Source organism: Perognathus longimembris, chromosome 1 (genome assembly GCF_023159225.1).
Source record: "Perognathus longimembris pacificus isolate PPM17 chromosome 1, ASM2315922v1, whole genome shotgun sequence".
Taxonomy (NCBI): domain Eukaryota; kingdom Metazoa; phylum Chordata; class Mammalia; order Rodentia; family Heteromyidae; genus Perognathus; species Perognathus longimembris.
In genome coordinates this window covers 4,335,537-4,361,177 of record NC_063161.1, presented here as the reverse complement: position 1 = coordinate 4,361,177, position 25,641 = coordinate 4,335,537, and the positions used below count along the sequence as shown (strand labels likewise).

At 66.8% G+C, this 25,641-nt stretch overlaps 1 protein-coding gene across 2 annotated transcripts in view; it reads right to left on the bottom strand.

The window, feature by feature from the left end:
• Positions 1-25,641, bottom strand: part of Scube1 (signal peptide, CUB domain and EGF like domain containing 1) — a 77,065-nt gene that overhangs the window by 29,576 nt on the left and 21,848 nt on the right. For both annotated transcript variants that reach the window (XM_048354183.1, XM_048354191.1), the window contains exons 4-6: positions 14,375-14,509; positions 3,227-3,352; positions 167-283 (exon numbers count right to left, since the gene is read on the bottom strand). In XM_048354183.1, coding sequence (XP_048210140.1) covers positions 167-283; positions 3,227-3,352; positions 14,375-14,509 — 378 coding nt within the window. The remainder of the gene's footprint in view (positions 1-166; positions 284-3,226; positions 3,353-14,374; positions 14,510-25,641) is intronic.

Here is a 25,641-nt window from a genome sequence, read left to right as displayed (position 1 = left end):
ACCCGTGCTCCCGGCGCTGCCGCTGACCCTCTGAGACTCGAGGGATCCCCCCCCCCCCCCCGGCAGCCCGCGTGGAGGACGAGAATGACAGGTGCCCCGCTAGGAAGGTCCGCGTCCGGTGGACGGACGGGGCGGCGGCAGGCGGCGGGCGGCGGCGCCCACTTACCGATGCAGGTGCGCCCGTCGGCGTGGAGGGCGTACTTCTGGTGGCAGCCGCACGTGGGGCCGGTGTCCGTGTCCTCGCAGCTGTGCTGGCAGCCTCCGTTCCCGTAGTTACAGGTCACTAGTGAGGTCCAGGGGGGCACCGGGCGGCGTAGACAAACGGAACAACAACAGACGGGGTTAGGGCGCCGGCGCCGCTCGTTTCCTTCGGGGCTCGGGGGGTCAGGGAGTGGCTGGAGGGGGCTTTCCGACGGCTGACACACTCGTTGCCCTTCGTCCCCGGCCGCCGACAGCGTCCCTCATCCCTGGAGGCTGGGAATGGGCTCCTCGGAGCCTCGCACAGCCGGCAGACACCCCCCCGGATGGTGGGGGGTCAGCGGGACAGTTTCGCCCTTCTCGGCTGGCAAGACACTTCAGTGCTGCTCGTTTCAAGGGGCAAATGTCTGCTAAGAGGAGGAGCGGACTCCTGGACAGGTGACGGGGGAGATGGTGGCCACGGCCAAGGTGACAGTCATGTCCTTGGTTCTCACAGAGCTCTGTCCTCTGCCTGGGTCTTGGGGCACGTGGAGGAGACAATGGGTGTCCGTCCTCTTGGGCCCCAGGGACTGGCCATTTTACGATCGATCCTCGCCCATCCCCAACCCCCGCCCCCCCGCCCCCCCCAGGGGTGAGGGTGCTCAGACAGATACGTTAATGTCCACAGTGCACCGCCTGCAGAAGACCTGAATCATCCACGGCCCGTCAGCCCAGAACCCCCCAGCTCAGATGTTCCGTCCCGCGGAACAGGAACTGGAAAAAGCCAACGCGAAGTAGGAAACTTATCTAAAGGAAACTACGTTATCACCTCATGGGGTGACAGACGGCTACAGGAGAGCCGGGAGATGCAGGCCCTCTCTGGGTTGGCCTCTGGAACCCCTGATTTTTGGTGCCTGCCACCTGGGGACTAATGGCCAGGGAGACATCTGCTGCCTGAGATGCCGTGTGTGTGTGTGTGTGTGTGTGTGTGTGTGTGTGTGTGTGTGTGTGTGTGTGTGTGTTCCTGTTCCTGATAATGACAGCTCAATGTGCAAAGGTCTCAGACCAACCATGGTCAGAGGGGCCCCGAGTTCCAAACCCCAGGGTTCGGGCGCATCGCATCCTACTTGGCCAACCCACAGGCATGGCTGACGGGGAGCAGAGGTCAGCTGTGCGTGGCCACTCCCTAGGAAGGGCTCGGGATGTTCCAGAATGACTCGCCCGCAGTGCAAGTCTCAGGAACTCTGCCCTTCACAAGAGCCCCACGGAACCTTCTGGGCTCCCGTGCCCGGGGAGTGGGGTTCCAGGCTGCCCCCGAGGGTGACACGATGGGGGTAACTCCAGGGCCCCAGATCCTTCCACACTGGAAGGTGAGCGTGTCACAGCCTCCAGCTCTGGAAGGACGGAAGGACGGAGCTCCGTCCTTGCCGCCCGGGGGGCTCCTGGGCTCTGCGGGCTCGGGGCGTTCGGTGCAGAGCCCGGCCCACCTGCTCTCTGCCCCGTCGGCCCGTCTGCCTCGGCTCCGATCCCTCAAGTCACCTCCAGGGCGGCAGCGAAGGCCTCTCAGCCGCCTTTCACCCACCCTCCGGAGCCACACGGGAGGAAGCCCCTTCCCACGGGACCACGGCTGTCACTCACTCCAGTTCAGTCTGTCCTCCCTCCCTCCCTCCCTCCCTCCCTCCCTCCCTCCCTTTCCCATCCCGCTCACTCTTTCCCTTCCTTTCATTCCTCCCTTGAATTCCCCGCCTTGCTCCAGGCAGGCGCTCTACCGCTTGGTCCGTGCCTCCAGTCCTTTTGGCTCTGGTTCTGTCTGCGACAGGATCTCACCGTTTGCCTAGGCCAACCTGGCGGTAATGAGATCCTTCTGATTACAGGATTACAGGTGTGTGTCACCCCTCTTGGCTTCAACCTGGCTTCTAACTGCAGGGCACGCGTGTGTGCTTGCTGTGTGTGTGTTCCTGTCCCGGGTTTTCTTGTGGAGACGGCTAGATCACCGCCCCGGAGGCCAGCGAGAGGGGAGCCAGGTCTTCTGCTCTGAGGGGGGCTGGAGCCAGGCCTGCCTGTTGGTTTTGCTTCGGTGAGGCACCTAGCCTTGCTTTTGCTGACCCACGGAAAAGAGCCAGAAGCCAAGTGGGAGGCTGGCCCACACCTTGCCTCCGCGGGGGCAGAAGGAAGCACCTCTGCCTTGGGGAGCGATTGGATCACACCCAGGGCCAGAGTTGGAGTTGGTGGAGCCGGAGAGGGTGGGAGGCCCCCGTGGGGGGGGGGTGCCAGGGGGCCTGGCGACTTTCAAGCAAGCCTGAGCTGGGAAAGGGGCAGCAAGAGGCTCGTGAGCGATCTGGTGACCCTACGGCCGGGCGGGGAAGGTGGGCTTGCGTGGGCCAGTGTGGGCCGGGACCGGGGAGGAGCGAAGGCCGCATCTTCCGGGCAGGCAGCCAGCCTCTCGCCTCCGAAGTGCAGGCCGGGGGTGCTGGGGTGGTCCAGCCCTGTCCTCCTCCATTTCCCGGTGCAGCCCCCACCCCACGTGAAGAGGCTAGGCTGGCGTTAAGCCCTCCGGGAGGCCTCCAGACGGGTTCTGAAGCGGTTCCTCTGGCCACAGGTTTCCTCCCGCTCAGATTTCCTGGGGGCTCACTGTTCTCAGCTCTGAGGGTGTGTGTGGGGGGGGGGGGGAGGATTCACTGCAGGTTCTGATCTTTGATTCTGGAAACAGGACCGGCACTGTCCAGGATGGAACTTTCCAGCACCACTCTCCTTTGCTTCTTTGTTTTCTCCCATGACTGAGGGCTTCCAGGCAGAACTGGGGCTCGGTGCCCTACCCCCTCAATTCCCACACGAGAGGGGGCTCCATATCCTACAGACAATCCAGTCTAGCTCCTGGGGCCAGGCAGGGAGACCCTAAGCCTCCGTCCCCCTAGTCTAGCCCAGGTCCCCTCACAGACATCCCCTGCCCGGTGGGGTCCCCCCCTCCCTGCCCCCCCCATCCCCATCCACACAGCAATGGCGGGAGGCCCGTGGGGAATGTCTGTCCCACCTGTCTCCATCTACCTACGTGTGCAGTCCTTCTGGTTTGGGGCAAGGTCAAAGCCGGGCCTACAGTCGCAGGCCACCCCGCCTTTGGGCGTCTCTCGGCAGATGTGGGCGCAGCCATGGTCTTTGTTCATGCAGTTCATCCCCTCTGGGAAGAGAGACAGACAAGAGGAGGTGAGCGCGCGCTCACCTGGTCGGCAGGGCCGGCCCACGAGCCGGGCCGTGCACACGCACCCCTTCCCCCGCGCCACGGGACTCCAAGCCATGGGGGTGGGGGGGGTCCAGGTCTGCGCCCCACGGGGCACCGTGTCTGCCTGGACCTGCCCTCCGTCAGTCAGGGTCGCCTCGCCTGTCCACTGAGGCCCGGGACACTTCCCTCCTCCTCCGCCCGCCGAGCGGCCCAGACCTCCTTCCCGTGACCCAAGTTGATGTTTATCTTCCCGGTGATTTGTGAGGAGTTCCCAGAATTTATGAGGTCAGGGGTCAAGTGAGAGGTCGTAGGTCACGAGTCCATCAAGAGGCCACAAGCAGATGAAAGGGAAGAGCTGCCGTCTGCCCACCACGGCCCTGGGACCCCTGGGGAGCGGGTGGGGAGGGCGGGGAGTCTGTGGGTGGTGAGCACACACGGGGGGGGGGGGAGGGAATCCTCACGGGGTCCACCCCCCTCCCCCCTCCCCCCCGGCATCATGTCCTTCCTGGGATGCCCTCTGCGGCTTCCTGTCAATGAACCCGGGGTCCTTCTCGGGCTCCGTCAGTCCTCTGCCTCTGGAGTCTCCCCGCGCCCGCCCGATCGATGCAGTGAGCGGCCCCGGGCCGGGCCGAGGCTGCGGGCTGTGCGGAGCTCGGGCTTAGGTGAACTCGAGACGGGAGGTAGAGTTTCCATTTCCAGCCCCAAACCTCACGGCTTCCGAGAAGCCCTGCGAACCAGCACTCCCCCCCCCCCCCAAGCTGGTCCCCGAGGAGCCCCAAGGCCGGGCCCCGCGATCGCCTCCGCCTCGCCCTCTCGGAGGACTCGCTTCCCAGCGCTCTTTCCTTGGGGTACACAGACTGCAAGCGAAGCGCTCACCCGGGGTTTCAGTGACAGAGGATAACGGGGGGGGGTCAGCTAGACCCTCGAAGTCTATGTGAGCCCCCATCCTGTCAGCACCGCGGGGAGAGGGACCCCCACTTCCCCTGCCCCCACCCCGAGGGCCTGGCTCTCCACTCGGGCTCGCTCAGCCCTCGCACCCTGCACTCAACATCCTAATCCAGGCGCCCCAGGCCCCCCACCCCCGGCCACAGTCCCAGCGGCCTCACACGGAGGGCAGGGGTGGGAGCTGGAGACGGGCGGGGCCGGCCACCGCCATCGGACAGTGCTCAAGCTCTGACGTAGGCGCTTATGGCTGCCGACGCTGCTGTACTAGGAAGTAACCTAACAACTAAAACTGCATCGCATGCTAACATACATACATATATATATATACCAAACACTATTTTCTAGAACAAGAGGAAGGATGGCTCCTGGCAGACATGGGCCTGGGCCTGGAAGAGGAGGGAGACTGGGACCACCCCCCCCCCCCCAGGCCCTTTCCCCCAATCAAAACACCACCACCGCCACCACCACCACTTCCAACAACCCCCCACGAGCCAGCTGCGGGGCCCGCGGGGGGCTGGCTGGGGCTCCCTGGCTGACTCCTAGGGCCCTGGTGCCAGTGCCCAAGAAGGGCTGTGTTTGCCAAATGAGGGTGTGGAAAGCCAGCAGGGGCCCTCAGACGACTGTGAGGCTAGAGGAGGGGCGGGGCTCGGGCCTGCCCCCTCCACAACCGGTCCTCTGATGGACGGCTGCCTTCTCAGCCGCACAACGGGGGTGGGGGGTGGGGTCATGGGCTTGACCCGAGGGCAAGACTGCAGCGGGGCCCAGGGCAAGCTCTCCCCACGACTCCGGACTGGACGGATCGCCTGTCCTCCCTCCCTCCCTCCCTCCCTCCCTCTGCAGGCAACTAGAGCAGAGAGCTGAGCTTCATCTTCACCGTGTAGGCGAGACCTGGGCTTTGTTTTCTATCACCAGCTCCCTGTACAGGGCCAGGCACGGGGTGGGGGTGGGGGGCTCAGCACACAGCGGCTGAAGAAGGCAGAGAGGAGCCAGGGGAGGGGAGGGGAGGGAGGGAGGAACAAAGCCCCTCCTACGGGTGGACAGAACGCTGCCTGTGACTTTCAGGAGCACGGGAAGAAGTCTGGAAATGGCCTCGTGGCACCCTGGGTCTGTGCTCCTGGAACACAGTATTGTGATGTCTGGTGTGGAAAATTCACGATGCACTTGTTAAGAGGCTCCACGAAGTCCTGTGTCACACGTGTACGGTGGAAGAGCCACCCCCCCCCAACCACGTCAATGACTTGAAGAGTCCCCAAAACATCCGAGCAGCTCACCCGCCTTGGGGGCCACATCTCCACCACCACTTGGCCCCAAGGCCCTTGCTGTAGCTACCCTAAAATCCCACCTTCTAGAAGAAAGGACAGGCGGGCTCTTAGGGCAGGGCGGGGAGGGGCCTCTCCTCTCTGCCCTGAGGCTCAGAGGAAGCCCCAGGTGCTGGGGGGGGGGCTTGCCTGGTGCCCACTGGGTCCTTGTACCCCTGCTGCCTCATCTGTCAGGTGAGCGAGGTGCTGGGTACCAACCCCTTCTGTCCCAGGAGCAGCCCGGGCTCCAGACTGGAAGCGCTTCCACCTGTCCTGTGGCTCCAGCCCCATCTCAACCTGTGTGAACAGCTGGCCGGGCTCCCGAGAGCCCCCAGCCGGACTGCAGTACCCCCCAGGTGTACCCCACCTGCTCCGGACAGTCAGTGTCTCCCTCCCTTGAGATGTGGGGAGCCACGAGTGCCCGGCTCGGAGAAAGCGCCCGTCCTTCCCTCCCGGAGGGCGGTCAGGACGGCGCGGTGGTTCCCGAAAAGTCCTGGTGCCGGCCAGGCCAGGCCAGGCAGCCCGCCAGGTCGAATCTAATCGGATCCAATCGCTGCAAATCCAGTTATGTTCTGCAAACTGGACCCGAGCGTCTCCTCCAGGCGGGGCCGGGCTGAGAGCCCTGAGCCGGGACCCCGCTGCTGGAATCGCCGCCGTGCTGTGGAACGGGGTGGCGGGGAGCGGGGGGAGCAGCCCTGTGTCCCCCTGGGTACAAGCGGATGGGTGAAACCTCTTGTAGAAGTTGTCCTTGTTCCCCGGCCTCCTGCCACCAGGAGGCTGAGTTAGGGGCAGGGGTGAGTGACAGCTACTGGCACACGGTGGCGTCCGATACAGGCTGGCCTGCGCCCCGGGCGGGCACCGTGGTCTCCCGGGTGGAGGCCTGGGGCCCCCTAGAGCCTGTCCCCCCGGGCCTCCTCCGTTTCCCAGCTCGGTCACTAGGTGTCACCACGACTGCAAGCCAGCCTCGGAGGACCAGGCCGCTCCAGAGAAGGCACCCCAGCCGGACACGCCTCCCGCGCTTGCCTGCCTGCCCAGGGGCGCGCCAGCCCCGGCTGCCCGGCGTGTCCAGTTAGGTCTGGACTTCAGATAAACAGCAGACACTTTTTTTTTTTTGCCAGTCCTGAGGCTCGAACTCAGGGCCTGGGTGCTGTCCCTGGCTTCTTTTTGCTCAAGGCTAGCACTCTACCGCCTGAGCCACAGCGCCGCTTCCGGCCTTTTCTGCGCATGTGGTGCTGAGGAATCGAACCCAGGGCTTCATGAACGAAGGCACCGGGGGACAGGCTGTTCAGCACCACCCCCAGCGCACCCCCAGATTGCTCCCCAGACTCTGGGTCCTGCCCTGCCCTGCCCTGCCCTGCCCCGGGAGCAAGTCTGTGTCTCCTTCCTGACAAGTGACAGCCCCGGAGGCTAGGGGAGAGTCTCTCCACACGTGAGGGTTCCCCAGTGCCCGCCCACGACTGCCCCCGAGTGCCACAGAACACGTGGTGGGCCGTGGTGCTCAGACCCAGGCGTCCTAGGCCACGAGACCCGTGGCCTCCCGAGCCCTGTCCAGCACGGAGGACCTTCCTCTCTTCCACGAGTTCGCATCCACAACCCGACTCCCTTCGCAAACCTAGGCCAAGCCCCCAAGCCCCGCTCAATCCTGTCACCGCGCAGGTCCCGTGCGCTCGTCTGCTGTCCTGTGCTGGGGACAGGAGTCCCGGAAGGCAAGGTGACAAGGAGGAAGCGGCTTGCTGTCACAGGGTCAGGAGCCCGAGGAGGGCCGGGAGGAGGGGCTGAGGGCGGCCGGGCTGAGCCGCAGGCCCTGGCACCCGCCAGAGTCCAGGCTGCCCCCCGGCTGCCCCACGGACTTCAGGAAATAAAGAGTGGGCGCCCGTGCAGCCCCTGGCCCGGAAGCACTCTGTCGGATGGCGGCCCCCAGCTCCCTGTCAGCTCCAGCAGGAAGGGAGCGTCCCCCTCCTTCCCTCCCCTCTGCTTAGCAAGTTTCCCCCCCTCCTTCCCACCTCTCTCCCTCCCTCCCTCCCCTCTGCTTAGCAGGAAAGGCTCCTGCCTTTCTCTGGTGTTGAGGAATCATCCAACAGCAGAGGCCTGAGCTACTCTAAACCTGAGTTCAAGTCAAACGGAGGAGGATGGCTGGGGGGGGGGCACACCTTTAATCCCAGCTACCCAGAAGGCTGAGAGCTGAGGATCGAGGTTCAAAGGCAGCCCAGCAGTCCATGAGACTCCCATGTCCAACTGAAAACTGGAAGTGGCACGGCGGCTCAAGTAGTAGAGCACTCGCCTTGAGCTGCAGAGCTTAGGGACAGTGCCCAGGCCCAGAGTTCAAGCCCTGCAACTGACAGCAACGAAAAGGAGGAGGAGGAGGAGGCCCATGAGGGTCTGCTGGCTGGACGCAGGCGGTGGGAGGGAGCTGGACTTTGAAGGATGATTACGAGTTGTCTGAGGAGGCCGAGGGGCGGAGGAGGGGTCTTCACCTTGGAGCAGACTCCTACATGAGGAAGAAAGTTCTGGAGAAGAGACACGGGGGGCGGGGGGTGTGATGCCGGGAGATGGAGGTGGGTATGAAGGAAACGGCAAGGCTTGGCCCTACGGCTCCCATCGGGAAATCAGGAGAGGTGCCCTGAGAAGGGGCTGCCTAGGCGGAAGGTTCTGGGGGTGACGGGGTGTCCTAGCGGGCGGAGTGCGGGCGCAATCCAGACACAGAGCAACACGGAGTTTGCTGGGGCTGGAGGGGAGAGGCTGCAGAGCTGAGAGGGCCAGGGGGCGGGGGACCGTCATGGCCGGGGAGCGGGAGAGTGGCCCGCTGGACTGGGCCTCGATGGCCGCCCTCGCCTGGCCGGCCGCCCACGGTGCCCGCCCAGGCCGAGGGTAGCTGGGACTCACTGGGTCCCGGGGGCCGGGGCTGCTCCTGCCTGGTCACCCAGCTGTGCACTCAGACCCGGGTTCGAAGCTTGCCTCTGCTACTCTCTGCAGACAGAAATTGCTGCATCTCAGCCTCTGGTGTTTTGTTTTGTTTCGTTTTCATCCTCCAAAGGAGATAAAGAGCCACACCGGCCAGGTTATATTATATTCTGGCCGTCACGACTCCCATGTGCCCAGGTCTAAGCACCATACCAGTGGGGGGGGGGCAGTCGAGCCCTCTCCCGCCCTAGGACTGGGTGCTGAGTGACCCCAGGGAGTGGGCAGCCCTGGTTCAAAGCCCACGCAGGCTCCTCGGCACCTCCTCCATCGCTTCTGTAACGGAAGCTCGATGTGCGCGCCGTGCACGTGGGAAGGGGCTGGGGGCTGGGCTGCCGTCTCTGGTTCTGGGGCCTTCGGGGCTGAAGCGATGCCTCTCCCCCGTGCCGTCCACGCCTGGGGGTGTGGGGTGCCCGCCGCCGCCGCCCGGGGGGGGGGGGAATCCGGCCGCGAACGCGGAGCAGTCGGCCGCGGGGAGCCGCCGGCGCCGCCGGCTCGAGGCCGGGCCGGGAGAAGTGCGTGAAGCTGGCTCACCAGCAGAAGGAGTTGTTTATGGGGTGGGAGGCTCATAAAAAATAATAGGCAGGATTTATTGTCCCGGCCTTGAGGGCCGTTCCGGACCGCACAGGGCCAGGCCCGGCCTCCTCCAGGAGCACCGTAAATCTCCCCTGTGGCAGGCGGGGAACCGGGCAGCCTCCCCGGGCCCTAGGGGTGCTCGCTCCTAGGGCCCAGGCTCAGCCCCACAAGGCCAGCAGCCGCTGGAGGGTCAGGTGCGCTCACCGCGGGGTTCGGGGGGTACCGGGGGGGGGGTCTCTGTCTTTGGGCTGGCTACCAGGGTTGGAAGGAGATGGAAAAGGAGAAAGAGCTGGGTTCGTCATCAGAAACGTGAAAGGTCTAATCTGGAAGCATCACCTCGTGCCCCGGCGGCGGAGGAGGCCACGTCTCCCCCTTGAGGAGAACGGGGTGCGTCCCGAAACCCTGCGTGGGGCCGGAAGCCTCCCGGTGATCTGGGTGGAAAGCAGAGCGGGCCGCGGGCGGTGGGAGGAGCGGGGCCTGCCCGGCCTGCAGGGCCAAGGGCGGGAGAGGCCGAGCGGAAGGCAAAGTGAGGAGGGGGATCGGGGCAGCCGAGGAGAGTAGGCAGAGGGAGGCGGGGGCAGGGGTCGGCGTGCTAGCCGGCCCGACACGCTGCTCCCGCGGGGAGAACCACTGAACCTCGTCCTGACCCAAACCCACGGGGCCTGCACCTCAAAACCCCGCCAGAGGCCTTGCCGGGCCTGGCAGGGCAGTGGGCTCGGCCGGGGGGGGGGGGGGGCGTATTCCCAGAGGCAGGGTGGCCTTGGCCTCCTGGGCCATTCTGACATGGACTCAGGTAGACACCCTGCAGGACCGACGCTCAAGCCCTCGGGAGCGAGCCCAGGGCCGGGGCCGTGCTCGGTTAGTATGCAGCCCAGCGTGAGCCTGTCCACTCCGTACTCTGCTGAAATGGAGCCCCTGGGCAGCAGAAGGAAGAGGGGGAGCGGCCCCCTGGGCAGCGCTCGCCTCTCAGCTCGGGGAGGGTGTGCCCTGGCCTAAAAGCAGAGCCTCGGATGGAGGAGCACGAGGTCACTGAAGCACCCGGCGGGGGAATCCTGGGCTCTGCCGAGGCCCCGGCTCCTGAGTGTCTCCCGCCTCACTCATCAGCCCAGACGCCCCGCAGGGCCCAGAGACCAGCCAGCCCCGCAGGAGACGGGGTCTGGGCGCGAAACACGCAGCCTCGTCTGGCACACGCCAGGTTCTGGGTTCGATCCCCAGCACGACAAACGGGCCGAGGAGAAACCGACGCCGGCCTCTCTCTGACCCCCAGGTTTCCATGCTGTAGAGGCAACAAGGCCCTGCCTTGTCCAGAGACACCCAGAAATATTCCGCACCCATGCGACAGGGGTAACAGCGCAGTCTGAAGTGTAAACCGGGGCGGGGGGGGGGGGGGGGTCGACGGGGCGCTCCCAAAGGTCAGCCGCCCCCATCTTCTCCCCTTCAAGTCCTGGCGGCCACCCACCCTACATCACCTTGTCCCAGCCCGGCCCACTCCATCCAGCCCTCCCGTCACCTACCCCCCCCAACCCCCCTCCCCTGCCCCCCAGCCAGCCAGCCTGCTCTGCACGCACGCCATGCCTGTGTGCACGCCAGACCCAGGGCTGTCGGTGCCGTGCCTGGCACCTGCTTCATTTCCCTGTGCTGCCCACGGCGAGTGGGCTCTCACAACGGGCCCACTCCCACTCAGGACTCATCAGTGCCCTCCCTCCCTCCCTCCCTCCCTCCCCTCTCTCCCTCCCGTCCCTTTTGATGGTCTCAGGGCCTAAGAACGATTCCTGGACGCCTTTGTTCGAGGCTAGCCCTCTACCAGTCTGAGCCACAGCGCCACTTCCGGCTTTTTCTGTGTATGTGGCACTGGGGAATCGAACGCAGGGCTTTGTGCACGCTAGGCAAGCAAACGCTCTCCCGCTAAGCCACGTTCCTCGCCTGCCCCTTCACGTTCCAAGTACAAGTTCCTAAGCAGTTTCGCGCCCCTCGCCCTTCTGCCTGCTCTGGGGGTGATTCAGACTCTTGGGGCCACACTTCCCCGCAGGCCGGAGGAAAACTCTCCCGACCGATCAGAAATCTGCAACGCCGAAGGCCCTGCTGGCCACAGTGAGGTGCCAGGCTGGCTGGCTGAGGAGCTGCGGGCCCAGAGCTGCAGGGTGGGAAGGGAGGAGGCGCTGGAGCCGCAGACTCACTGTCTTGTCTGGGTTGGAACCACATCCGAAGCAGGCGCGCGAGCCAAGCACAGACCCCGGCATAGGGCCACATGGGGACAGCGTGGATGCCCGTTAGGAGGACACACGTGGGAGACCACGCGTGGACGGAATGAGCCGCAGTCGGGGTGCCCTGGGGGGGGCCCCTCCTTGCACGCTGGGCACACGCAGCAGTCTCGGATGGTGCTCGAGGCCCGAGACCTCCCTGTTCCCGACACACTTTCGGAAAGGTGACTGGAGACGGCGCAGCGCCCCTAGCCTGGCTGGTCCCCCCCCCCCCAGCCCTCCTTGGGGTCACTCTCCAAGGCCGGCGGCCTTCAGGTCAGGACGCTTGCCACCTGCTCTCGGAGGCTCCTTTCGGGAACCCCTGGCCCCGTTCCTCACGGCGGTCCTGACTTCCGGCCCCCGAGTCCTGCCCGGAGCTGGGCACCGCAGCCTCGGGCTTCACACAGACACTAGTGACCTCAGAGCCCCGCACGGTGTAAGGCGCTACTTGAGAGGCAATCCTCTTAGGCTCTGCTCACCAGGGGTGGTCCAGCGTCTCCCCAACGCCCTGGCATTACCACAGTGTCTCCTTTCTTTCGCCCTGGAAAGTCTAGGGGTTTGGGCATCAGATGGCAGAGTTCTCGTTCGAGCGGTCATCAGAGTGCCCGGCGGAGTGTCCCGTTACCGTGCAAACACGACGTCTTCATCGTGGTGGTTGATAAGTGGAAACTGCAGGGAGTGACGTGTCGCAGACCCACGGGTACGAACCGCATCCAGGCCAACTCCCTGTCTGATGTCACCGTCTGGGGACGCGGACTGGGGGACCCCGCCGGGGGGACACGGGGCGAAGGGCGCCGTGGGACCTGGCTTTAAGGTTGCTGCAGCTCCTTGTGAATGACGTTCAAATGGGAAGATTCTCGCTATGACAATCGCAGCCTGTGAGCCGGCCTGCGAGGAGCTCCCGGGTCAGCTCTTGATGCCCCTGGGTGGCGTGGCTACCTCTGACCGGGCCCCGCTGCCGACAGAGCCAGGCCTTCAGAGACCCCACATCCAGCCGAGGCGGGCCAGAGGCGCCACCGAGCTCACCCCAAGGCCGTACCTCCTTGGAGCACCAACTTGCCCTTCGTCAAGGACAGAGAGAGAGCACCTACGGGAGAGGGGGCGAGCCTGAAGGGGCCGAGGCCTCTGGGTGGCCGGGCGGTCGGTGCAGCAGGGGCTGGAGCTGGGGTTAGGCCGGGACGGGCTCCGGGGGCCGAGTGCCGGAGGAGAGCTCGGAGCCTGCTGGGCCAAGAGCTGAGCGTGAGGCAAACGTGGGCCACGTGGGGAAGCGCTCGGCCGAGGAACTGGCCACTTCCCCACCGCTCCGAGTCCCCGCCCACCCCGTCAGGGGCAGCGAGCAGCCCGGGCCTGTTCCAAAGACCCGAAGAAGCTCCCTGTCGCTGCCCACGGGGCGGGCCCTGTGCTCGGCGGAATGGACAGAGCTCTCCCGGCTCAGGCTGGGTGACCGGGTCCTTTTGACGGTCGCAGGCCCTCAGGAGGTCGGAGTAACCGTGGAGGCCGCACATAGAGCTGGGGCCAAGAACCCAGCTCCCCAACCCCAGCCCGGGCCAGGTGCACGCCTCTGGGGCCAGGGTTCGTGGGGCACTCGGCAGGGCTGAGCCTCAGGCCCGGCCCAGCCCTCGCTGACCCCTCACATGCACTGACTCAGAACCGTTCTGGGTGTTTCCTTCTATTCAGATGAGAAACCAAATTGCCAAAGGACGCTGGGTCCACCCACAGGAGCCACGTCATCCGCTCAGCCCCCGCGCGACGGACAGGCTCTTGATGCCAGCCATTAACAGCCTCATCATGGAGGACGGTCACGGCGCGCACCCGTCGCAACCACAGACTGTGCGCAGCGATCCTCGTAGAGGCCTTTAGCCTGAGCACAGGCCGCGTGGACGCCCCGCCCGGCTCGGCGTCCCTAGTCCACGGACGGGGCTCCGGGCCGGAGGAAGCGGTCTGCGCTGGTGCTGAGGCCTGGGCCCTGGCAGGAGCCTGTCACCCTCCCCGCGCCCTGCCCTGCCCCTGCGGCCAACGCCAAGCTCGGCAGCCTCCTCAGCCCCGTCCACACCGGGAGGTGACCACGCTGGGAGGCCGCCCGCCCTCCCCCGCCCTCCACCCCCCCCCAGACGAGTCCACGAGCCCACCTCAGGGGAACGGTGCTCGCGCCCAGGCTGGAGAGCGGCCCGGGCGTCCGGCCTGAGCTCCTCGGCCCTGGCAAGCCCCTCCCAGGCGAAGCCGAGTGCCCAGCCGCAGGGCTACCTCTGCGCCATGGACCTGATCCTTGGGGCCCGGCGGGGCTCCCGGTCCCCCCTCGGTGTCATCCGACTCCACCCTGGGCTGCTCTACTCCAGGGAACCACAACCGGGAGGCTTACAAGGAGCAAAACGAGCCACCGGCATGCGGGCATCTGGGTGCCGGCAGCTCGACCTTCGTGTCCCGTGGAGCAAGAAGTCGGGTGGCCAGCCCCAGGGGACCACTTTGCTCCCATCAGCCCAGACTGTAGGACCCGGCCATCATGCCCCGACACCCTGGCCTTCATCTGCTGGGCGTGGCTGGTAGCCAGGTGCCCTGCAGCCTGGGTCTGCCCCAAGGCACCCAGCCGCAGCTCGGGAGCCGGTGTGGTCCCTCTTCTCCTCCCCGGGGAGGCCTGCCATCCTACCTGGCCTCCAGGGGGCAGCAGGCTCCCAAGCAAAGGACTCTGAGCTGGCCCGGGAGGTCCCACCCTTCCTGGCCACTGCCAGGCCCCAGGGCAGAAAGGGAGGTGGCAGCCTGCTTCTTCCCCACACTCGCCAGAGAGACCACACAAGCCCCGGGGTGGCTGGCGGAGGGGAGGAGCTGGACGCATTTCCAGGGGGGCCCAATGCCAGCAGCACCAAACAGCCACTCAGGCCGTCCCCAAGTCCCTGGCCCGGCGCGTCCGCGGGGGGGGGGTGGAGGGGGGGGCGGGGGAGGGGTGGAGCGCGAGCCTGGGTACTCACCGTTGGAGCGGTGAATGCAGGTGTGCTGATTGTCACTGAGGAAGAAGCCGCTGTGGCACTGGCACTCGTAGCTGCCCATGGCGTTCACACAGATCTGCTGGCAGCCGCCATTGTTGTCCTGACACTCGTCCACGTCTGCGGGGAGGGGAGGAAAGGAGACGGGGAGTCACGCTGGGAGCCCGTGACTTCTCCAGAGGGCACTGGAGGCTTGAGGGACGTACAACATGGCGGCACTCCGGTTGGCAGGGCCCACAGCCTACGCCAGAGCGGGACTGCGTAGTGGAACTCCGTGTTGGTGCCCGGGTGTAGGCCACGGTGGTACTGCGCAGTGGAACTCCGTGTTAGTACCCATGGTCTACGTCATGGTGGTACCTCGCTGCGGTACTCTGTGTTAGTACCCTGGGTCTAGGTCTAGGGCTGGAAGCATCTCACCTATCCTCACTTCCTCAGTCCTTTCCCCGACCCTGCCAGAGCCATCTTTAGATGGGGAGTCTGCGGGCCAGAGACACCAAGCCACTGGTCAATGTCCCACCTGCACTGCGTGGCAGAGGCAGACATCAAACCTGGGAGGCTGACTCCCACACCTGGACCCCTTCCCCCAGAAACACAGCGCCGCCTGCCCCCTCCTACCTCCCCATCCTCCCCCACACCCCACACAGCCTTGCCAACCACGGTCCAGCCTTCCCTCCTTCCTCAAGTTCACAGCGAGCCCCAGGAGCGCCGGAGCCAGGGGGAGGCCGGGTGCCCAGGCGGGCCGCCCCGCGGATGGATTTCAAAAGCCCAGAGGCGGGGAGGAATTGAAAGGGCCCTGACCTCTGGCTGCCAGGACAGCCGGGGAAGGCTGCCAAGAGGTCTTTCCCACTCCCTGGGAGGGACGGGCCTCGGGGCCGACGCTCACTTCTGACCAGAGGCTGCTGGCACAAAGGGGAGCGGCTGGCTGAAAAGAGTCTTTATGGAGTTCTGGTCCTGAACGGAACAGCATGTTTCAATTACCGAAGTCATAACCCCCTACTCCGTCGGTTTGTTTAATGAAAGAAGGCTTCTTAAACCTTAATGTTCCATGGCTGTATTGTCATTTTAATAGGCAAATATATAAAACCACAAAGGCGACGTGAGCTACCGGCTGCTTCCAGCCAATCCCTGCCCCTCCGTGTTGCACGCACACGCACGCGCGCGCGCGCGCTTCGGCACTGAGACATTCCGTCCAGTTCTTTTGAACGCGGCCCTCTCTTCTTCTGGGGACTAAAAGGATGTGGAGCGGTAGAGAGGCGGGCGGGGTGGGCCCGTGCCCTGCCGGCCCCGGCGCGGCGGTCAGCTGGCTCCTATTTAGGCTCAGGGACAGCAGACCGCGTTCCCGGCCGGGGGCCGCGGCTGCCTTTGAGGCCCGCGGCGAGGCGCGCCGTGGCGCTCTGGCGAGCTCAAATGTCAGCCGGGTGGCAGTGGGAGCGGGGAGGCAGAGCTCTGAACTCCGGAAGCCGCCCGCCGCGACGCGTCCCACGGAGAGGTGGCTCTCGCGGACGGGAGCCCAGCCCACCTGGGATGCCAGGACGCGGGCGGCCTTCCTCCACCGCCACCCCGCGGTACCGCCAGTGGCTGTGCCCCTCCCCGCCCCGCCGCGCTCCTCCGGCCCAGGCTGCCGGGTTCCCCCCCCGTCCTCCGCACCGCGAGCCGGCGGGCCCGCGAGCTCACCGCAGGCTGCATCTCAGGGGGGCTGGCTGGCGGTCGGGGGTGGGGTGGGGGGGCAGCCCGAGCAAAGTCACAGAGGGCCGGGCAAAGCAGGGCTGACACCCTAGGCCTGGCCCCGGGGCTCCTGGCCGTGCCAGAAGGAAGCTCAGACGAATGCCATGAACATCCCCGGCCCCAGGTGTGTGGCCTGTTCCTGAACGCCCGCACAGTGACTCAGTTTCCCCAGGGTTAGTCTCATCTCTGGCCCAGCAGGACCCGAGAGGCACCCGTGCCCAGGTCCCGGCACACACCTGACCCGGCGGCCGCTCCCAGGCCCTGCCCTCCGCGGCGGCCTCTCTCTCTCCCCGAGGCTGACACTCCGCTCTGGGCCTGGGCCGGGGCCTCTCCTGCTCCATTGTAGGACAGACAAAACAGCCAGAAACCCCCGGAACGCCCGCTTCCCGGGGCAGAAATGCTGCTTTCACCAGTGCCACCCATGTGTGACGGCCCACAGGCCTGGCCCAGCCTCGTACCTCACCCAGGGCGGAGAACCACGGGGCAGCTGACAGCCCCGCTGCTCGGCCCGGGGACAGAGCTGTTTACACTAGCGGGGAACAATGGCTCGCCAACACCGATGAATAATTTGAAACAAATGCAAGGCCATGTAAACATTTCTTTCCCTCACTCCCCAATGATAAAGCCCGAGATTAAGCAGGCCGGAGGAGGGGGTGCACCCCCGCCACCGGCTCCAAACACCAGCCTTCCCCCGCTGTGCAGGCTTCACGGGAAGCCGAGACCCCACTCGTGCCTCCTTTCACCGGCTCAGCTTGACTCCGCCACGGGGAGCAACCAGCGGGGCAGCAGGCGGGGGGGGGGGGGGGGCAGGGAAATGACTGTCTACAAACCCAGCAATGATGGGTTCACCCGGCAAGGCACCATGGCAAAGCGCTCCCTGAGAAGTGGGGGGGGGGGCCCAGGATGCTCGCTGTGGCCCCCCACCGTGCACGCCCAGTCCCGAGAGGTTCCTCCGCGGCTCCCGGCATCAGGCTCGTGAGCCGGGCCGGGCCTGCATTGGGGAAGAGCCCGGAGGGTCAAGGGTGGCAGGCGGTCCGCCCAGAAGTGGCTCTGGAGCGCGGGGAGACGAGCAGGCTCTTTCCTGTCCACCCGTGGAACCACGGCGGGCTCCCGCCGCCCGAGGTGAGCGAGCGGGGCGCAGGTGGGGTACCACGGGCCCGCTTCCGGCGGGCCGCGGCTTGGGGCTTGCGTTCACCTCCTCCGGCACTCGCCAGCGGCCCCTCCTCTGCTATCTGGTGCGGGCCCGTCTTTCTGTATCACCACGCGACGGAGCGACAAAGCCGACTCTGGAGGACGGCCTTACAGCGGGCCCGGAGCAGAGGGAACCGAGGGAACCGAGGTGCGGCCCTGCCCAGCAAGGTGTGCAAAGTGGCGGGGTGGGGGGGGGCTCCTCTAGTGCACAGATGCGCCTTTAGTGGTGTCCCCACGCCCGAGGGAAACCCCTGAGTCTTTGGGTGGCGGGCATGTGGCGGCAGGCAGAGAGGGAGCAGAGGAGGAAGCCAAGCGCTGGCTGGTGGGGCCGGAGACCCCTCGGCAGAGGCAGGCAGGGGCGGGAGGTCGGGGGGGTGGGGGGGGACAAGGGGCCTGCTCCCCCCTGGAGTCTGCACCAGCCAATGGCTGATGGCAGGGCGGGCAGAAGACGGGGTGCCACGGAAAGCCTAAACGCCTGGGGGGCAGAGGAGGCCCTGCCCTCCCCAAGCTTAGTGTCCGGCCCCCACCCCCCTGGCGACCCAGGCCCAAGGAGCAGCTGGTCCCCGAGCTCCTTTCCCCGGCCTCTCTCCCGCCGGGCACCCAGGTCGTTGACTGCTCCTTACCCCTCGTTCCTCTCTCCAACCCCAGCACAGCCCTGGCCCGGAGCTCGGCACGGCCCCACGCACGCGGGTCTTCCATCTTCCAGCCTCTCCCGAGCCCCTCTCGGGGGGTGGGGTGGGGGGGCAGCGGTCACGGAGGACTCCGTACTACCAGCGCCTCCGCAGGGCTGCGTGCTGCGGCCCCCGGCACACAGGCCGGTCCTGAGGCCAGGCCGGGGCCCTTGGCCGCAGCTCCTGCCCGCCTCCCCCTCGTGGGCTCCCTCCTCCTGGGCGAGGGCTGCCCGCCCCGCGTCTGCCAGCCCCAGAGGGTCGTGCCGGGGCCCGGCCCCGCCGGCTGCGGCGCACGCGGCTGGTTCCCTGCAGGGAGAGTCTCCGGAGGTCACGCCGGCAGACAGCAGGCTGAGGATCTTTGGGAAGGCCCGGCCTCTGCAGCCAGGGCTGTCTGTGGTTTGCTCCTGAGGTCTCTGCCTTTCGGCCCCAAGGTGCTAATGTTTGTTTTTATTCATAGCTGCCTGTTTGTCCTCCTTTGGGCTGAAAACCCAGGTTTGCAGTTATTTATAACTAAAAAAAAAAAAAAAGACTTCTGGATCCAGCTTTGGCTGCTTTGTTTCCCATGAACATTTCGTGATTTGAAACAGAGATGTTGTGTTCTGCGCGGACCCCACCCGTACTTCTGCGGCTGGAGGGAGCCCCCTGGGTGTCGGGCCTCGCGCCGGCCCCGTGTCTTCGCTCTCAGGGGGTGGGAGCCGGGGCAGAGGCTCAGCCTGACTCCGCCACGGGGAGCTGCCCCCTGGTCCCAAGACGGGCCCAGCGTCCTGCACGCCCCTCGGAAGGACGGCCGAGGCAGAAAAGCCTCTTGGCTATCGAGTGGCTCTTGCAAAATTGCATTTGATGAGTTAAGTGTAAATAAATAAGAACCAGATGGATTTGATTTAGGGTAAAATACACATGGGTCTTAGAGCCTGGGGCCTGAGCTCTGCCAGATCCAGAACTTTCCAGAGCCGTCAGGAGCCCTGGCATGGCAGGCTCTGGGGGCTCTGTGCGGGTCCTGCTCTGGGCATCAACTGACTGAGGCCTGTGCTGGGGCTTGATGCTCCGGCAGGCCGGGGTCTGAGCTCAGCAATGGAAGGAAAGGTACGGGTGGGGGTCAGTTTTCACATGCCGACCCCCGAGCCCGCCCGGGAGGGGCTGGGCTCCGCTGCAGCTGCTCCCCAGATCCTCACTCCACAGACGGGGGGGGGGGTGGTGGGGGCACTGCTGCCCAGCTCAGCCTGCTGACCACACCTCCTTCGGACAGTCTCGGGGTGTCACTCCCGTAACCACTACCCGTGGGCCCGGGCGCTCTTCCGCCAGCCACACCAAATGGGGTACAGGATGCGCAGCCTTGGCCTGGGCTTGCTTCTCTGTGACAACCCCGAGGTGCTGGGGTTACGGCAATGAGCACACAGTGCCCGGTGCCCACCAGCTCCAGAAACCCTGCGCCATGTCGGGCGGGCGCATGCGATCACACTCTGTCGGCCATTCGCCGGCCCGCTTAGGGGCGAACAGAGCTGCGAGTATCCACAGGAGCGGCGTTGGTACGCCATACTGTAACTGTCCGCCTGCCAGGTTAGGGGCCTCACCCCTGCGCGGTCCCACCAGCCAGGCACTGGCCCCCGGACCTCCGCATCCATACCCATCTTCCCCTGCACCGGCCGATTCCTGTCCTGTTTCCGCGGCCAGCCCAGAGGTCGTGGAGTAATCTCCCACCGTGGCTTGGATGTGCACCGCCCCGGCCGCGAAGAACATGGTGGATCTTCTCCTGCGGCTAGTTTCCCTGTGGAAATGTCTGCCCACACCCCTGGCCCGCTCTTCCTCTGTCTGGAGCTCTCAGAGTCCTTTATCTATTCCAGCGACCGGACCCTCATCCGCCTCACTGCAAGCACCGACAGACGCCAGCGGGGTGCAGGGGCGGGGTGAAGGCGGTGGGGCCCAGCTTCCCGTGGGGCTCCGTGTTCTCCCCCACGCCCCTCCCGGGAGACCCCGGGCTCCTGCGGCCTCACTGGCTGCTTATCTGCCGGTGCGGTGCCTGTCCCTGCATCTACCCGGCCCGGGCTGACGCCTAACTTGACCTCCCGTGGAAGGGCAGCAGCACAGCGCAGAACCCAGCCTGGGTCCGCCTTCAGCCGCCTCCCGCGAGCAAATGGCTGCACAGCCCCAGTGACTTGGCCTGGACACGGGCCGGCCGTCCCGGTACCACCCCACGCGTCCAGCCGCTGCCCCCTGCCAGCTCCAAGTTCAAGGCCACTTCCCGAACCTCTCCTTCTGGGTGGCCGGCCAACCACCTTCGCCCAGGCCGACATCCCTGCCCCCGCCTCTCCACCGGCCTCTCTGCTTCCGCCGTGGCGTTACCAGCCCGAGTCACGCTTCCCTGCAGGCCGCCCGTCGGCCAGCTCCCTGCCGGAAGCCTCTGGAAGGGCCATCGACAGGCACCCGGTCCTGGGGTGCCCCTCGGCTCCCATTCAACGGCCGCATCTCCGTCTCAGGGCCTCTACGCTCCCTCCTCTGATCCGAATGTCCCGGTGTCCGTGGGCCGGAACCTGCATGCGGCGGCCCCACAAGCCGGGGACCCAGGCTCGACGCCCACCCGGACCGGGACGGGTGCAGCCCCGCGCGCCAGCCAAGGGAGCAGCCGACTCCGGCGGTGTGCTGCTGAAGCCGCCCAGGGGCAGGGGGGGCGGGCCCGAGGTCAGACCTGGGCGGAGGGGGGCGGCGCCCTGGCCTTGTCTGGGGGGACACAGTGCGCATGCGGCTGGCCTGTGGAGGGGGGGGGGCTGGAGGACAAGATCACGGGCCCTGCCAGCGGTGGCTCTGTGACCGCGGCGCGGGTGCCCTTCTCACTGCGTGTGCAGCGGATGGACCGGTCCGCGCGGGCCCTGCGTGTGAGCACCAGCCCGTGGGGGCCTTACCGCACGCGGGGACAGTGTTCCGGGGGTGGCCGGGGTGAGGGAAGGTCTGGGATTGGTGGGTGCCTGGTGCAGGTCACCCACCCCACCCCGTGACACCAGCTGTCCTTCAGCAGGGCTGGAGGCCCAGGGAACGCAGGCTCCGCCGTGGGAGCCCCGCCGTGGGAGCCCCGCCGTGGGAGCCCCGCTGTGGACGTTCCCAGCTCCTACAGCACGGGCTGTAGCCATGCCGCCCCGCCCCGCCCTGTCCACGTTCACAGGGCCCGTGGCCGGCGGGGGGGGTGGAGGGCCCGTGGCCGGCAGGGCAGGGTGGAGGGCCCGTGGCCGGCAGGGCAGGGTGGAGGGCCGTGGCCAGCGGGGGGGGGGGGTGGATGGCCCGTGGCCGGCAGGGCAGGGTGGAGGTGGCCGTGGCCGGCGGGGGGGTGGGGCGGAGGGCCGGTGGCCGGCGGGGCGGGGTGGAGGGCCCGTGGCCGGCGGGGGGGTGGGGTGGAGGGCCCGTGGCCGGCGGGGCGGGGTGGAGGTGGCCGTGGCCGGCGGGGGGGTGGGGTGGAGGGCCCGTGGCCGGCGGGGCGGGGTGGAGGTGGCCGTGGCCGGTGGGGGGGTGGGGTGGAGGGCCCGTGGACGGCGGGGCGGGGTGGGGCGGCCGGGCCCAGCTGCGCGGGGATCCTGGCCGCACCTCTGTGGGAGGCCCTGGAGTATTTCAAGATCTCTTTTGATGAGGATGGGAATGGAGGCGCGGAGGAGGGAAGAGGCAAAGCAAACAAACAAGCCCTGGACGCCGCGGGGGGGGGCAGGGGGGAGCACCGCGGGTCGGGGAGAGGCTCGGGGGTGTCAGCTGGCTGTGATTACCTCCGGGGAGGCCCCTGAAGGAGGCTCCGGCTCCGCGGAGGGGCGGGCGAGGCGCTCCGGTGACCTCCGTGTTGACACAGGCAGACACGGGTCCTCCGGCTGGCCGGTCCGGCCTGACCTCCGTCCAGTGGGCCGGCTCAGTCCCCTCGGCACCGTCCGGCCTGCGCGCTGCTCAGGGAAGCCCGTCCATTGTCCCCCAGCTTCCCCAGCTGTGGAGGGGGAGGGAGGGCCGGGTCGGGTCCCTCCCTCCCTTCCTGGGCCGATGTGCACGGGTCGTGCCCTCTCTCCTTCCGGTGTCCCTCCCTCTTCGCGCGGCCACCTTGGGAGTGAGGGCCCCACGCCCCCAGGCCTGTGCCCGTCCCCGGACTCTCACCCCCCCCCCCCGTGCCCACGCACACAGGCCCTTTGCTCACCCGCCCTTCTCCAGAGACTCGCCAGCTGCGCCGGGCTCTCGTTCCCTCCCCACGCGCGGCGGCACCCGGGGCAGAGGCGGGCAGCGACGGAGCGGCCCGAGCGGCCACCTCCCTCCGGGTCCCGGCCTGGCAGCACCTGGCTGGCCCGCCCGGCTCCCGGGGACGGGCGGTGGCGCCCAGCCCACCTCCGCCCCAGCCCCGCCCGGCCACGCCCACCGGTTCCCACTGGCCCTGGGGGTCCCTCACTCGGGTCAGCCAGTGTGTGCCACGGGTTCCTGGACGGTCACCCTATCTCTCCACGTGGCCCAGGAGCCTCTGCACAACCGGCTCTGTCACCCATCTCCAGACCCCTGGCCTGGGCTCGCAGCGGGCGGGCGGGGGGCGGGCATGCTGCCTATAGATGCCCCTGGGCATGTCAGCTGTTCCGGGCAGGGGTCCACGGCGGTGGCGGCTCTCACTGGACACCCACGGGCTCCAGGCGCCCAACATCCTGGTCTTTGATTACATTGTCATCTCCGCCACACGGAACCAAGTTCTGCTGGACTACGGAGGATGAGCCCAACATCATCGCCGGCATGATAACCGCAGACAGTGTCCTGCCTGGGAAAAAGCGTCATCTGCGGGGTGGCCTCGCGCGGGGCTGCCCGGGGCCCGTGGGGGGAAGGCTGCAAGCGGAGATCCGGCAGGAAGGAGAGGCCTGGAACCAGCTTCATGCCTGGCTTACGGGCAGCAGAAGGCAAGGCCACCCTGGTGTGGCAGGGGCCCCATCACGGGTGGACCCCAGGGTGAGGACGCTAGACTCCCCCCCCCACACACAAGCGTCCCAGAGACCCCACGAGAGGGGCCTCTGCTGGAGTCTGACGCCGTCAGGCGGTGGCGATGGGAACTGGCCTGGTGGGTACAGCGAATTCGTCATCGAGCAGTCCCCGGGAGGTTAGGGGCGACCTGGGGCCCCGCAGCCACCTCGTGTCTGGCTTTCCTCGGGTGGGGAGCCCTCGGGCGCAGCCCACCCCCGCCAGCCAGCCCTTCTCGCCGCATGGGGTTGGTGGGGGGTGAGGGGCTGGGCCAGGCCCACGACGGGCTTGGCTAACGGCCACTAGCAACGTCGGGGGCCTGTCCAGCTGTGCTGGGCAGCGAGGGGGCTGCAGCCCGGCCCTGGGCGTGTCCGGGCAGGGCTCGTGGGCCACCAGGCCCGGCAGGAGGGCTGGCAGGGGCACCTCGTGGGTTGCCAGTGCCCGTTTTTAGGTACCCGGCTTGGTCTCTGGTACGGGCCTATGCTTTGGTGGCGAGGTATTTTTAAAGAGCTTTCACAAGACACTTACTTCTTGTTTATTCCTCAGAGTTCTAACCCAGCCCTTGGCACAAGTCGCGAGCGGGCCGGGGGAAGTGCTGTTTATGGGTTCGAGCTCTCTGCTCTGGGACAGAGCGGGGCTTCTTCCCCAAGCCACCCAGCCCAGTCAAAAGCTTTCCAGAGGTGGGGCCGGCTCGGGCAGGGTGACAGCTTTCAGCCCGGCGGGGGGGTGGGGGGGGTGAAGAGGCAGCCGAGTCCATCAACCTCTTCTCAGACCCGAGCGTCCAGCCGAGGGGGAGGGGGGGCAGGCGCCCGGTGCCTCCCGCGGGCCACGGAGCCTCCAAACCACCCCCCACACAGCATCCCAGGACCCCCACCCAGTCGCCTGGCCCGGCAAGGTAGAGAGTAGAGAGCTGGCACAAATGCTCCACCAGGCAGGGAGCTGAGAGTCGAGGCCATGTTCTCCCTGTCTCGAGCAGAGGCCGGAAGAGCCAGAGCTGGGGCCGGAGCCAGCGGGGGGGCGGGGGGGGGCGCTGCGAGGAGAGCGCCACGCAGCTTGGCATGGAGCAGCTCTGCCCACCCCCCCCCCCCGTTAGTTGCGGTCCCCCTGACGCGGAGAATCACGCTTTCTGCCCCGTACCTGGCCACCTGGCATCTCTCCACCACACCCGAGCCTCCGTAGGCTCCGGGGTCAAAGCGCTAAGTCAGTTTGGAGCTCAGCCCCATCGGGGGTTCCCAAAGAAACGGGCGAGTCCACTTTCAGACCCCCCAGAGTCCAACCGGAGGGAAGCCCAGAAAGGACTCCTCATGGACTGACCTCAGCCACAGCCTGGAGGACAAGGGGGGGGTCATCCGAACAGGATGGTGGACCGGAGGCCGAAGGAGGGGTGGCTGGGGAGGGGGCGCGAGGGGAGTGGGGAGCGTGAGGCTGGGGCAGGGGAACCAAGCGGCTCCTCCCGCTGGCGACCGCAGTCCAGAGAGAGGAGGGGAGCGGTGGCCGAGTCGGGGAGCAGCGGACCAGGGCTCGGCCACCGCCCCGAGGCCAGATTAAACGGACAGCAGACTTCCGAGGCTCAGCCCGCGCCGGGCTGCCGAGCCGTGTTCCTGGGGGCCCAGGGACCCCCATGTCTGGGCTCGATGGAAAAGCGTTCTGCAGTCCTCGAGCACAATCTCACGCCCTTCGTTTCCCATGATGTGGAAAAGCAAGGCCCAAAGCAGCCGGAAGCTCCCCAGCAAGTCAGTGACCCCCAGAACCCACCAACCAGCTCCGAGCGGGCCCTGGGTGGATGTCTGTGGACAGACACTTGCTCCCTGGGATCCAATCCGGGCCCCTCTCCACTCTGGGGAGCACTTTCCCACTTTGCCAGCCACGTGGGGCAAGAAGGAAGCTCGTGCATAAAGATACACCATCGTCCGCCACGTCCCCTTTCCTCGCCAAGGAATCCCCCCAATGAGCCGGTGGAGGAGGCGCGGCCAGGCAGCCCGGCCCGCCGGCAGACCCCGCCGCTCGCCTGTCCAGGTCGCCTGACCACAGGCCGCGGTGGGAGGGGTGCACCAGCGAGGGGGGGAGGCAGAACCCTCCCCAGTTTACCTTAGAAGCCCTGCTGTTTACCGAGCGGGGATGCGACTGTCCCAAGCTGTTTAGTTTTACATGAAATGGTCAGCATTTTTCCCAGCGAGAAATGCGCCGGGGCTGTTGAAGTATGAAGACAAATAAACAGAGGCCACTCCGGCTCTCGGGACGGGTTCAAGGAGCACCACATTGTCTCCAGCTGTCCTCCCCGGGGGGCCGGGCGGCCCTTTCATCACGCCGCCCCCCCCCCCCGAGCCCCCACCACCCCCGTGCCCACGATGAGCATCTGGAGTCCTGGACCACTTCCTGTCCAGGCACAGCAGGAGCCCCCGCCGCCCGCCTCCCCCCCTCCCCCTACCTGGACGCCTGGGCGTCACCTGCACTTGTGCCCCCCACCGGGTCCTGATGAAGTGGCTGTCCCCACTCCAGAGACCGAAATCCATCCACACTTGGATGGTCAGTCCCCATCTCCACCAAGTTCAGCCAAGCTGACGTGAGCCCGCACGTGGCCCCCCCTCCACGTGGCCCCCTCCACGTGGCCCCCCCTCCACGTGGCCTCTCATCAGCACTCTGGCGCAGCCACGCGGACTTCGCAGGCAGAGCCTGGCAGTCAGCTGGGTCCCCTGGCCGAGGTGAGGTCCCCGC